At 45.3% G+C, this 14,266-nt stretch overlaps 1 protein-coding gene across 9 annotated transcripts in view; it reads right to left on the bottom strand.

Moving 5' to 3' along the window:
• The window catches only part of LOC123464538 (ATP-binding cassette sub-family C member 4-like), a gene marked incomplete at its 5' end in the record, with an annotated part of 335,503 nt that overhangs the window by 297,536 nt on the left and 23,701 nt on the right, over positions 1-14,266 (bottom strand). For all 9 annotated transcript variants that reach the window (XM_045162462.1, XM_045162465.1, XM_045162466.1 and 6 more), the window contains 3 exon segments: positions 839-979; positions 2,349-2,546; positions 5,819-5,915. In XM_045162462.1, coding sequence (XP_045018397.1) covers positions 839-979; positions 2,349-2,546; positions 5,819-5,915 — 436 coding nt within the window.

The following is a 14,266-nucleotide window of genomic DNA, read 5'->3' on the forward strand; positions in this document are numbered from 1 at the left end:
GCTCCAGAACATGGAGACGGTCCTTCCGCCTCAGGTCTGCACCAAACCCCATACCCTAGATGACCACAGGTCAGGGGAGGGCATCTTACATGTTAATATCTTTAAAAGAAATCCCCTTTTCCCTAGAAGACTTTGCTCCCCAAATATAATGTACATCAATGCAAATCCAAGTGGACTGCAAAAGGCAGTAATAACAGTACATATGTTTGGATTTTTTTCAAAGAAAAAGCTTGACAGGTACAGTGATGGTCAGTTCTGGGTGTCAGCTTGGCTAGGTCAGTCTCCAGTGATTCAACCAAACACCCATCTAGATGTTGCTGTGAAGGTATTTTGTGGATGTGGTTCACATCCATCATCAGAACTTCAGGAGAGGAGACCACCCTCAACACTGTGGTGGCTTCGTCCAGTCAGATGAAGGCTTGAAGAGCAAACCCTGAGGCTTCCTAGAGGAGGAAGAAATTATGTCTCAAGACATCAGGGTCAGCTCCTGTCTAAGGTTTCAGTCTGCAGGTCTGCCTTTCAGATTTCACATTCGCCCAGATAGGCCCACAGCTGCATGAGCAAAGTCTTTGAGATAAATTTCTTAATATATATATTTAAAAATAATTATATTATATTTTATTTTTTTGTTTGTTTTTGTTTTTTTTTAATTTATTATTATTATTATTTTTTTTTTTACTTTACGATATTGTATTGGTTTTGCCATACATCAACATGCATCTGCCATGGGTGTACACGTGTTCCCCATCATATATAAATAAATAATTATAAAACACAGTATAAATAGTATATAAATATCAAGCTGAGTGCACAAACCAAAATAAACGCCCTTACGTACCTGAGCTGTGATGTTGACTAGCATAAGGAAGATGATGACAGGCCAGTCAGCACCAGCTGTGAAGTAATTCACATATGTCTTAAAACCAACTTTTCCTTCCAAATGGTCCTCCAGAGGTAGTATAACCTGTATATTCTCAGTCTAGAATGGAAAAATGGCAGTAAGAGGTGAAATTTTAAAAAATGAATCCCAAATTTCAAAAGCTCAGCAATGTCCTCCACTGCAAAGCTGTGGGAAACACACATCTCATACACTGGTAGGAGTGCAGGATGGTCCACCTCCTACAGAGAAAGGTGTGGGGATATCTGGCCAAACTACATATGTGTTTACACTTGGACTCAGCCATCCTACTTCTAGGAATCTGTTAGAAATAAGGAAATGTTATTCGCATGAGTTCATTCATTCAGCGTTGGGTACTTTTGCTTAAAATACATCATGACTCTCAACTAACACACAACAAAATCAATTAACATATAAATGCAGAAGTTTGATCTAAGATAACACATAAAATGATATGGAGCTAATGTATCCCTCTAGATGACTTGTGTCATTCAATGACAGAAACATAAAACATAATTGGGGCTCAAAATACTAGCCAAGTACAGTAAACTGAGTTCACAGAGAGAGCTGGAGTAATATGAGTTTGGATAGCACACTGCAAGCATATGGTCTGAATCTATTTGGTTCCTAAGTTTCAGAGAGTGATTCCTGAGTTTAGAAAGTGAACAGCTAATCTGAATACTTATAGAACCATTCCAGGCTCTTGGGTTTGGATGTTGAGGGTTTGGCTATCAAGGGAATATCTGTGTATGTTTTTATGGGAGATCTAGTGCATTTCCTCATCTCTGTCTGGAGGACTTAGAATGCATTACAACATCACAGGAGCCTAGTGTGTCCTAGGCTCTGCCTTGGCCACTGGGGTTCAAGGTTGATAAGACGTGGTTCTTGGTCGTGAAGGGTAAGAAAGGAGGATGGGAACTAACACCAAAGTGTTTACCATGTGTCAGGTCCTTTGCCCACATTACCTCTGACCTATCACAAACCATCTGACACTGAGGCAAAACACTACCATCAGTCACCTGCAGTGCCAGAACATTCCAACATATAGGAAAAGTAGCTAATTTAACGTGGCAACAGCAGGACTCAGTCTCAGGGGGTCTTCACATTAAGCCTCTGGATGCATAAGGGAAGCCAGGGGCCACCAGCATGACTAGGATGTAACTAAGGTAAACTGATGTGGCTCACAATCAGTGTGAGCCACATGCACTCCGAAATTCATAGCACGGCACCTGCTACTACTCTCCATAAGATTCTCCATCCTACACCCAAAGGGGAACCCCAAGCAGGCTTGCTCCCCTCATGCTCTTCTAACTCGACTAATTCCATGGAACAAGACTTTGGGAACTTAGGGTCTACTTTGGGACAAATGAAGATGTCACAAGAAGACTGAAGGTCCACGAGGCCACCAAGAGCACACAGACCCGGGCACACTGCAGGATGAGAAACTCACTTCTTGGTCCTCTGGAGCTGCATCTTTCAATGAGGGTCTGGGAGACTGGAGAGACTGAACCAAAGACTCAGAGATCACAGTGGGAGCTCCTGGAACTGGAGATGGTTCAGACTGCTCATTCCCCTTCTCAAAAAGGGAAAAAATATCTACCCCGGATTTCAGGAACTCAGAGTAAGTTCCTCTTTCCACCATTTTGCCCTAAAATTAAAAAAAAAAAAAAAATTGAGAGGAATTAACTTATATTTGATAATATTAAACCAACCTAAATACTAATCAAAAAAGTTATCTGGTCTTAAATTATGATTTTTGAAGGAAAAAAAATGATGCCTGGGTCTAGAATTCTTGTTGAGAAATCTAGTTCAGTCAACTCAGTACAGAACTGAGCATTGTGTTCTCTGCCAAACCCTGTCCCTGTGTCAGGTGCTGGGGGATGTGAAAGAAACATGTTCTCATGTGTTAAAATGGAGGCCACTGACACGACTACCCTGGGCACTTAGGGAAGCAAGAAGTACAGAGGTTGGTGGGAGGACCAGCACAGTCTTTTTAGACAACATGGGAATTGAGAGAAGCCTCATGTGACAATTCCAGGAAAGGAATTTAAACTTAACCCAGAGGTGGGCACAAGCACATCTGCATATGGGTAAGAGTCTCTCATGAAATCTCCACTGACCACTGTCACTGTCGCACTATCATGTGCCCGGCTGGGATAATAGGAACCAGCCCCGGACAGCAAACCCATGAGAGGCCTCTCTCTGGTCTCTACAACTGCCCCCACACACTTAGCAAGTTCCCAACTGAAAATTCAATATTCCACCTGATAAAGTAATTAAACAAGGAAGCCATAGGACTGGAGTGGCTCTAAAGCCTTGGCAGTCTGTGCCCACAAACCAAAACCTAAGCCAGAATCAATGCACTCAGATCTGAGAAAAAACTTAGGAATGACCAACCATAAGCAGCCAACTAGGCTTCCCCAAATCAGGCAACTGCTTAAAATATAACCAATCAAATAATTTTCTTTGAACACATGTGACATATCCTTGCATAGTTTCTCTCCCTTTCAAATTCATATAAGATAATGTCTGCAGATGTTTTACTATTTTCTGACCCCGTGAAACCAGACTCAGCTGATTCCCTCAGTAGCAAATAAAACATTAGGGGAAAAAAATCTCAGGATGCAAAACTCATCAAATGAGAAGCAGCTCTGGTTGAGGCAGCTCAGGTGGAGGGAGATGACCAGGACCCTCATTGGGACCCCTCTCACACTCTCCCCTGAGGGGGTCCACTGGGAGAAATGCAGGGAAGCATCTGGGTACCATCTGATACTGCAGAACCAGAAAAAGATACAGGATATATTATGTCATGTTCCACTTGGGAGGGGAAATTCACACACTTCTTTAGTGAAATTACCACTCACCACATCAAATCTGTAATATGGAAATTTAAATGATGGGTGGTACAAAGACAGCAATTTCACTCAACAGTCAAGCACTGACAATTCTGGGGGGATGAAGGGACAGCCATCCCCCATCTGCTGTGAAGAGAGGGACCCGACAGTGAGGATGGACCCCAACTCATGCAGGGGTGCTCACCAGTGGACAAATAGTTGTTTTATTAATACTAAAATTGGGGGTAGTATCCTCAAAGGAAACACTAGGGGGACCCCAAAACATCTAGAGATGGGCGAAATAGGTTATACTCCTGCCCACTGATCCTGTGCTCATAACACTATCAACATTGGGGTTTACACACTAGAATTGCCCTCTCTGCACATGAAATCAACTGCTCTCAAACTTGAGAACCCTTAGCCTACCCCTAGAGTGGAGAAGGGCTGACACATGGAACCGCTCCTAGATAGGCAGGGGTTCTGTACTTTAATAATCTTTCTTAGAGTAGAGATTCGTTTCAGAAGTCAGGGATCTGACCAAGGGCCTGTGGAACAGTCAGGGGTTAACAACAAAGGCGCTGAGACCCAGAGGCAAACAAGCCAAGGAGTGAAGCATCGGACGACCACCAAGTCTGAACACTTCTCACTAGTCTCCACCCCACACCCAGCCATGCTAGGAGTTGTGGGTTGGATGGTGCTCCCTCCTTAAAAAGATGTGCTCAAACATGACACCTGTGGACGTGACCTTATTTGGATACAGGGTCTTCGCAGATGTAATCGAGTTAAGATGAGGTCACACTGGAGCAGGGTGACCTAAAGTCAGTAAGACCGATGTCATTATGAGAATAGAAGAGACCCAGACTGACACGGGGACAAAGGCCATGTGACATCAGAGGCAGACACCACAGTGCTGCAGCTGGAAGCCAAGGAACACCAAGGAAGGCCCGTGAACACCAGAGGCTGGAAGGAAGGATTCTCCCTGGAGCCTCTGGTGGGAACACGGCCCTGCCATCACCTGGATTTGGGACTTGTAGCCTCCAGAACAAGGAGACAATAAACTCCTGCGGTCACCCAGCTTGCGGTGCTGTGATACAGCAGCTCTAGAAACTGAATCTCTAACCTGAGCCCACACTTCTGTCTCCTCAGCTTTACTAAGGCTCCTAACTGCTTCTTCTGTCACCCCTCCAGTGACCATCAGAGGAATCTCTTAACTCCCACATCAGATCACATCCCTCCTTTGATCTGGAATATCCAAGACTTCCATCCCACTTCCGGGTTCGCTGCCCACTGCTCGGAGACCAGCTCCCTCCCATTGCCCTGGTCACTCCTTAGACACTCTGGTCTTCCTGCTGTTCCTCCAACCTGCCAGGTCAACTCCTTCCTTAGGACCCCCTGCCTCAGACTCCCTCCCCCAGGTGACTGTGTGGCCCCCACCTTCATGTCACTCAAACCCTGTGAGGCAGCCAGGATGTCACCTTCTTTGTCACATCCTCCCCATAAGAACAGGGTCCCCATGAAGGCAGGGCCTTGTCCTCCTGTTGCACAGGCTCCCACACGTATTGGGCACATAGAGACCTGGGCAGGGAGACCAGCAACTGGAGACACCAGCAGAGAGGATGTCTCTGACCTGGATGCTCGGATACCCAACCTCGCTTCTAGAGCTAATGGAAGATGCTCTTTAGACAAATTATGTATGACAATCACCTGGATACCAACAGATCGTAGAATCTCTAATTTCTAAGTGATACACTTTGACTTAAGTCATGGAAGAAGAAAGTAAAATGTTCTAAATAAAACTGTAACATTTCCCTTAACAAATTTCATTAGAATAGTGATGATTCAATAACCCTGTGGTTGCACTTTTATACACTTTAGGGTTTATGTGGCTTAGAGTGTAACAGTGACATTTCTATAGGGCTTTAGGTTCATCCTCCAAGGCATGAACACCAGCTCTGAGAAGAAGGAGGCAAAAAACTGAGGGAGAAGAGGGCATTTACCATAAACCCAGGAGAGTAACCCGCAGGGAGGTCTGTCTTTCAACACACCTGAGTGCTAGCAATTCCACGGATTTCTAGAAATTACTTACATCTTTCAATATCAGAATCTGACTTGAATCTTTTAGGTACTGCAACTGATGCGTGACTAAGATTGTGATCTTCTCCTTCAAGGCCTGATGGACACACCTACAAATGTAAAAGGCACAGTAAGCAAAAGCACATTAATGGGGTGCCTCAATGAAACCCTATATTTTGAAAACAGTGAGACAAAGACCACGCAGCAGTGAAAGATCTTTAGTTTAAATACCAAATCAATAATACAAATTAAGTAAACACAAATCAATTCATCCAACTAGGTTCTTAAATTTATCAGCAGCAAATTTGAATCTAGTGCTATAAAAAAATTCTTAAAACCAGTCTACTGAAGGAGACAAAAACAGCTAAGTTTTTTCCTCTAAAACTCAGTTTAACAATTATTTACATGTTTCATTAAGGAAAACAACTGAGTAATACTGAGATTTCAAAACTTGACTAAACTAAAACACTATTTTATTTCTATCTGGGAATGCGAGAAAAGGGATCCATGTCATTTAAAAATGTGTACATTCTTAGACAGCTTTCTAGGTGATTATTTATAATTAATGAGGCAAATATTCACAACAAAAAATTAATAGATTCTTGGTAATCTTTGCCAGAGTGCATTTGCTAGACACTTGTTCCCAAAGAATGTTAGATAGAAAATGAATGCCAGAGTTGCCTCTATCAGTCACTACAATATTCCCAATTCCATTCAGGAAGCAAGTCTTCTTTCATTTGGAGTGAACACCTTCCACCTATGAAAGTAAAAGAACAGAATCCAAATGGCCCAAATCACAGTGGAAATCACCCAATGGCTCAGAGCACCCACCAGTTCTCTTAGTCAAGACACCCCTCACTGCTGCTGCTGCTAAGTCGCTTCAGTTGTGTCCAATTCTGTGCGACCCCATAGACGGCAGCCCACCAGGCTCCCCCGTCCCTGGGATTCTCCAGGCAAGAACACTGGAGTGGGTTGCCATTTCCTTCTCCAATGCTTGGAAGTGAAAAGTGAAAGTGAAGTCACTCAGTGGTGTCTGACTCCTAGCGACCCCATGGACCGCAGCCTACCAGGCTCCTCCGTCCATGGGATTCTCCAGGCAAGAGTACTGGAGTGGGTTGCCATTGCCTTCTCCAACACCCCTCACTATTCAACCTTAAATTGTTTTCACAGTTTAAAAAAAAAAAAAAAAAAAAAAACTACTCCTACATTTCAAATGTAGACCCCAAGGGACTCAGGCCCAGTGTCATTCCACAGGGTCCACAACCCCTCCAGGGAAGCAAGTGGGTGAGCCTGGGGCCCCAGTGACCACAGGCAGGGCTCCAGGCAGGTACTCTGGGAGCCCAAGGCCCTTGCAGAACAAATCTCAGGAACCTGGGCCAGAGCTCAGCCTGTGAGTGAGTCAGATAGAGTCTGGAGGCAGCAGACTGCAGCTCAGTCCCTCTCATGAGACAGACGACATCAGACAAGTGACTAAACCTCAGTTTCTTCACCTTAGAACATCAATTACAACTCACCCATGTGTTCTGAGAAATCAAACCATCAATCTACTCAGCAAATGTCAGCTTTCTTTTCCACTCTTCCCTAGCCACGAGCATCAGGTCAGAAAACTCTTAAGGGGACACTGTGGGCACTGAGTCTATGATCAGAAACAAGACCCTGGGATGTAAACACACACACCATCCCTTTGCTAAGTCTAAAATGATTCATTTTTATACTTTGACATGTGTTAGTTCAGCGTTCATACCTAAGTTTCTTGACTAAAACTTGTTCAAACTTAGTACTAAAAACTTAATACTGAATCAGAATTGTTTCTCCTTAATTCATAATTACCTGCCAATAATCTCTAAAGGTGGATGTTAATCAAATCTGACAGGGTATTGTGTCCAAGATGAACCAACCCAAAAGTTTTAAGATGTTTTCTTCCTAACATCCCATCACAGATGAGGTAATACAAATAATTACAATGAAGAGATCAGTTAATGGCTTTGAATTTTTCCTAAATGATGCTTTTATCCAAATCACGAGAAGAATACACTATTTTCCAAGTTTTTAAAGATTTCCAAGTCATGCCATAGAAATGACTGAGTCAGCAACCAGTTGTATAACAGTTATTCCAATATAGTCTGTGTTAATCCTATAATCCCACATATAATCCTATATAAGGGCTCTATTAAAAGGGGACGCATCTTGCGCTGGAGGTGATACAAGTAAGACAGAGGCCCCACCTCCGTTCATTCAATCGGCAGAGGTTTGCTGAGGAGCCAGGCACTGTCCTAAGTGCTGAGGATCCACCCATATAGGTCAAGATGGAAGACAATACTCTGCACCGTGTAGAGGACACAGTGAGCAAGCATAAAAAACCCACTATTGGGCTGTGACCTGTGCTCTGAAGGAAAAAGAAGGGCAGCTGCTGTCTTAGATGTGGAGACACGGGAGCCCTGAGACTAAGTGGGGAAACATCCTGGAAGAAGGCACAGCAGGTGCAGAGTTCCTTGGAAAGAACAGGCTGGGCTGAGGTGTCTTCCTGCATTCATAGTTTATGGGTGGCAGGTGGTGGTGGTGGTTTAGTGGCTAAGTCGTGTCTGACTCTTGCAATCCCATGGACTGTAGCCCGACAGGCTCCTCTGTCCATGAGATTTTCCAGGCAAGAATACTAGAGCGGGTTGCCATTTCCTTCTCCAGGGGATCTTCCCGACCCAGAAGTCGAACCCGGGTCTCCTGCACTGCAGGCAGATTCTTTCCAAACTGAGCTACAGCGGGTGGCAGGGGGACTCATAAATGGTCAAGTGCACCCACTGAGGGCTGTGGGCAGACAGAGGGCACGGGCGCCCCCTGGAGGATCAGGAGGGAATGGCAGGTCCCATCCTCCACCTTCCTTCTGTGTCCTGGCGCACTGCTCCCTGGCTCTGGGACAGAGGGACCGGTGTGTACAGACAGACAGGGGTGAGAAAGGACCCCCACAGAGCCAGCCCAGCTGGACACCGAGTGGGTGTGGGGACGAACTGGAAAGGCTGATGGGAGCAGACAGCAAGGAAGCCTGTTTGTTTAAGGACCTGGAGCTGCTTTATGAATGTGGTGGTGGCAGAGTGGTGGTGGGTGGAGGTGGTGGGGGGGGAGGTGTATCCATGAAGGGCTGGAGCAGGTGGGTGAGCTGTGTAGACAAGAGGGTGAGCTGTGTAGACAGCAGCGTGGGAGTCTTATCAGGACAGACCCCAAGATCTGATGATGCAGGAGGCAGGGGTCTAGTGATGTGGGGCTGAACCAGGATGGGATCCATGACTGGACACAGATGAGACTGCATCACTTCACATAAGGCCCTCACCTTCTGTAGCTGATAGAATCCACTGTGTTCACAGCATAAAGCTATAAAAGTCATGAGCCTCAATGACCTTGGATATAAATTCATGACTGAAGGAAACTGTTAATGGCAAGCAGACATGTGAGTCATTCATTTGTAATACAAAACCCTCCCCATGACTAAGCTTCCACACAACCACCATATCTCACAGCATATGGTTCTATCCAATTCTCTGACTTGAAAACACTCTCCAGTTGCTGCTGAGTGGTTTCCTAAATTGCTTTCACGCTCCCTGCTTTAAGTTTCCCTAGAGAATGAGATCAAATTGCCAACATCTGCTGGATCATGGAAAAGCAAGAGAGTTCCAGAAAAACATTATTTCTGCTTTATTGACTATGCCAAAGCCTTTGACTGTGTGGATCACAATAAACTGTGGAAAATTCTGAGAGATGGGAATACCAGACCACTTGACCTGCCTCTTGAGAAACCTATATGCAGGTCAAGAAGCAACAGTTAGAACTGGACATGGAACAACAGACTGGTTCCAAATAGGAAAAGGAGTACGTCAAGGCTGTATATTGTCACCCTGCTTATTTAACTTATATGCAGAGTACATCATGAGACACGCTGGGCTGGAAGAAGCACAAGCTGGAATCAAGATTGCCGGGAGAAATATTAATAACCTCAGATATGCAGATGACACCACCCTTATGGCAGAAAGTGAAGAGGAACTCAAAAGCCTCTTGATGAAAGTGAAAGAGGAGAGTGAAAAAGTTGGCTTAAAGCTCAACATTCAGAAAACTAAGATCATGGCATTTGGTCCCATCATTTCATGGGAAATAGATGGGGAAACAGTGGAAACAGTGTCAGAATTTATTTTGGGGGGCTCAAAAATCACTGCAGATGGTGATGGCAGTCATGATTTAAAAGACACTTTCTCCTTGGAAGGAAAGTTATGACCAACCTAGATAGCATATTGAAAAGCAGCAACATTACTTTGCCAACAAAGGTTCGTCTAATCAAGGCTATGGTTTTTCCAGTGGTCATGTATGGATGCGAGAGTTGGACTGTGAAGAAAGCTGAGCGCCGAAGAATTGATGCTTTTGAACTGTGGTGTTGGAGAAGACTCTTGAGAGTCCCTTGGACTGCAAGGAGATCCAACCAGTCCATTCTGAAGGAGATCAGTCCTGGGTGTTCTTTGGAAGGAATGATGCTAAAGCTGAAACTCCAGTACTTTGGCCACCTCATGCGAAGAGTTGACTCATTGGAAAAGACTCTGATGCTGGGAGGGATTGGGGGCAGGAGAAGGGGACAACAGAGGATGAGATGGCTGGATGGCATCACTGACTCGATGGATGTGAGTCTGAGTGAACTCTGGGAGTTGGTGATGGACAGGGAGGCCTGACTTGCTGCAGTTCATGGGGTCGCAAAGAGTTGGACACGATTGAACGACTAAACTGAACTGAACAGAACTGAGAGAATGTGGTTTAAAAACAAGTCTTAAGCTTGCTTCTATCAAGTATATATCCAAAGCGGTATACTCAAAATATTTGAGAGGATTTTATAATTATCTCCAGTGTTTTAAAAAGAACTCAGGAGAACTTCTGTGATCAGCACACTGTCCTTAGCACCAAAATGCCTTGCTCTCCTTCCCTGTGACATGGATGCAATGACCAGCAGAATCTGTTCCTGCCTTGATGGAGAACTTGTGCAGATGCACACAAGACGGGGTGACACACATTTGTGAACTCAGGGTCGGGTGCTGGGAACAAGGAGGCTGAGCTACTCATGATGCCAGGAGGGTGGGGGTGGGGAATCACTGTCACAGCACGAGCTCTTGTCATTGAACTCATGGCAAGACACAGGCACTTCTCTAAGGGAAAATTCATCAAGGCATGAACGGGAGAGGCTGGGAAAGGGGGGTCAGATCAGAGAGCTGGAGACCATGCCATGTGTCATCTGCCCTGTTGCCTCTTGTTCTCAAGGATTCTGTGCCACTATTCAGGTTTGTATGTGTGTTACAATATACCTAACATGAAATTTACTGTTTCTGCTGTTTTAAGCATACAAGTCAGCGGCATTAAGTACATTCACACTGATGTGCAACCATCACCACCATCCATCTCCACCACTCTTTTATCACCCCAACACTAAGCATGTTTTATACAAGGGCAGGTTCCACCAAAGTCTAACAACGCTCACTTAGTGGATGTGGAATCCCAGCTTCTAGCCAGCTCCTAGTGTCCAGAGCCCAGAGCTCCTCACAGGCCTCCCTCTCTCATTTGCTGACTCTGCTGAAGTCTCTACTTTGCTATTCTGGACCTGCTGTAAATCAATCACATCCCCTCAGATTCATATGTTGTCACCTTAGTAGTCAGTACCTTAGAATTTGGTGTCATGGACTTTAAAAAGGTAATCATTACCCTTAATTATACTGAATCTAATCTAATCTGACTGGTATGCTTAGATGAAGAGACTAAGATACAAGGACAGAGACACAAGCATGAAATCAATAAAGTTAGAACACACCCCCCCACCATGCACAAAAATAAACTCAAAATGGCTTAAATACTTAATCATAAGATGTGACACCATAAAACTCCCAGTAGAGATTATAGGCAAAACATTCTGTGACATAAATTATACCAATGTTTTCTTAGGTCAGTCTCCTAAGGCAACAGACATATAAGCAAAAATATACAAATGGGGGCTTCCCTGCTGGCTAAGTGGCAAAGAATCCACCTGCCAGTGCAGGAGACACGGGATCCCTCCCTGGTCCAGGAAGCTCCCACATGTGCAAAGCACCTCAGCCCATGCACCACAACTACTGAGCCTGTGCTCTGGGGCCCAGAAACCGCAACTACTAAGCCCACACATGATAAAGCCTGGGCTCTGCAATGAGAGAAGCCACCACAATGAGAAGTCCATGCATCACAGCTAGAGAGTAGCCCCTGCTCACTGCTACTAGAGAAAACCCCGACTGTGTGAGGACACAGCAAGGGGCATGTGGTCAGAAGCCAAGGAGAGAGGTCTCAGGAGAAACCAAACCACCCACACCTTGAACCTGTAGCCTCAAGAAATGTGAGAAATTTAATTTCTATTCTTTGATCACCCCCATCTGTGACAACTTGCTATAGACTGAATGCTTTTCTCCTCAAAAGTCATACATTGAGACCTAATCCCCACTGTGTTGGTAATAGGAGGTGGGGCCATCGGGAGGGACCAGGTCATGAGGATGGAGCCTGAATGAAAGGGATTAGTGCCCTGATAAAAGGAACCACATGGCTCCCTCACCTCTGCCACCACGTGAGGCCGCAGGAATCGGACTCTCAGCAGACTGAATCTTTCAGCACCCTGACTTGGACTTTCCCAGCCTCCAAAACCATGAGAGAAAAACTTCTGTTATTTCTAAGCCACCAAGCACTGGTCTCCTGTGAGAGCAGCCTGGACAGACACAGTCCTAGAAACTAACACAGAACCTGGCAGAAAGAATTTCCAGCTTCTCCCTGCTGCACACTCCACCTCCTCCAGGTGAGGACGTGCCTGCTGTTCTCACAGCCCTGCTTCCTCCTCCCTCCATACCTGATTTTCTACTCTTGCTTCAGCAAAGGACTGGGTTCTCTTCTCAGCCTCCATGCACCTGGTCAGCCTGCAGGCCCCCAGGGCACTGCCCGCCCAGCCCTGGGCACAGGGAGCTTTCCAACTTCAGTGAAAGTCTCCAGCTGCCACTTCCACTTTACATTCAGCACTTACTGCTGCTGCTGCTAAGTCACTTCAGTCATGTGTGCGACCCCACAGACGGCAGCCCACCAGGCTCCATCATCCCTGGGGTTCTCCAGGCAAGAACACTGGAGTGGGTTGCCATTTCATTCTCCAATGCATGAAAGTGAAAAGTGAAAGTGAAGTCCCTCAGTCGTGTCCAACTCTTAGCGACCCCATGGACTGCAGCCTACCAGGCTCCTCCGTCCATGGGATTTTCCAGGCAAGAGTACTGGAGTGGGTTGCCGTTGCCTTCTCTGTCAGCACTTACTATCCTGTATTAAAACCCTCTAAACCCTGACTCTGCTGAGCTTTTCTCAGGCATCTGTCTTAACAATCTCCACATAGAGATAGGTTCCTCAGAGGCAGGAATGAGAGCTGGGCATCCTCTTCTCCCTTATTCTGCTTAGTGAGGTCCTTCCCTTCTCCTGGCTAACTGTCCTCCTTGTAAACTAAGAGGTTATATTCAGTAAGGCATTGATCTCAGTGCACACAGCAGGGTGTTTATAAGTGCAGGGTATTTATAAGCGCATCTGGAAGGCTCATTGGCTTTAACAAAGTGAACAACAGCAAGCGACCTGACCGTGGGGGAGATGTGGAGGCTGTTTTAGGAAAAAAACAAGTTTGCAAGGCTTTCAAAAAGGCCAGTCTAGACTCCATAAGAGGCCTCAGTTGGTGTGTGTTAGGACACATTATACACAGAAAAGAATCAGAGTTGTTCTACTTTAGTCATTGTGTAGCCAACCAGGAGCCACTGACAAGTTCTACATTTTAGAAACAGGAATGAGAGTCAAGACTTAAGCTAGATTATAGGTGACTCTACATTGTAGGTCTAAGTATTAATTCTAGTAAGTGTCCATGAAATAACATGAAATGATTGAAATCATACTCAAATGTGGAATAAATGATTCTCAAGTTCTAGTCTTTATTAAATCTAGACTTAATAAAGACTTTATTTCCAAAGTGATAGAATAACAAGCATAAGCCAACAGGGTCTTTCCAACTGAAGCCCTATGTCAGTACTGAAAACATCTCTTCTAAAGTGCCTTAAGCAAATGATGGAGGAAGGAAACTGGCAGCCAAGTACCAGGTTATAGAGTCTCATGCTCTGATTTAAAAACCCTACATCATCTTTCTTATTCCTGGCATCTGGATCCACCCGAAGTGTCTGGTAATCAACTGCAAGTAGCAGGAGGGAAACTGCCATCTATCCCTCACTCCCTAAAGCACGGACCCCACTGGCCCCCACACACTGGAAGCACCTGCTGTATGTTCCTGTCCTGACCTCATCATAAGGCAAGATTTCTCTACGACAGATCTTCTGTGGAGGGAAGGGAGGGAAGGGAGGGACACCAGGGCAGAGGGAGCTGAGTCTCCTGGAGCATAAAGACCTTTCTGAGCTCT

The sequence above is a fragment of the Bubalus bubalis genome, chromosome 13, assembly GCF_019923935.1.
Source record: "Bubalus bubalis isolate 160015118507 breed Murrah chromosome 13, NDDB_SH_1, whole genome shotgun sequence".
NCBI lineage: Eukaryota > Metazoa > Chordata > Mammalia > Artiodactyla > Bovidae > Bubalus > Bubalus bubalis.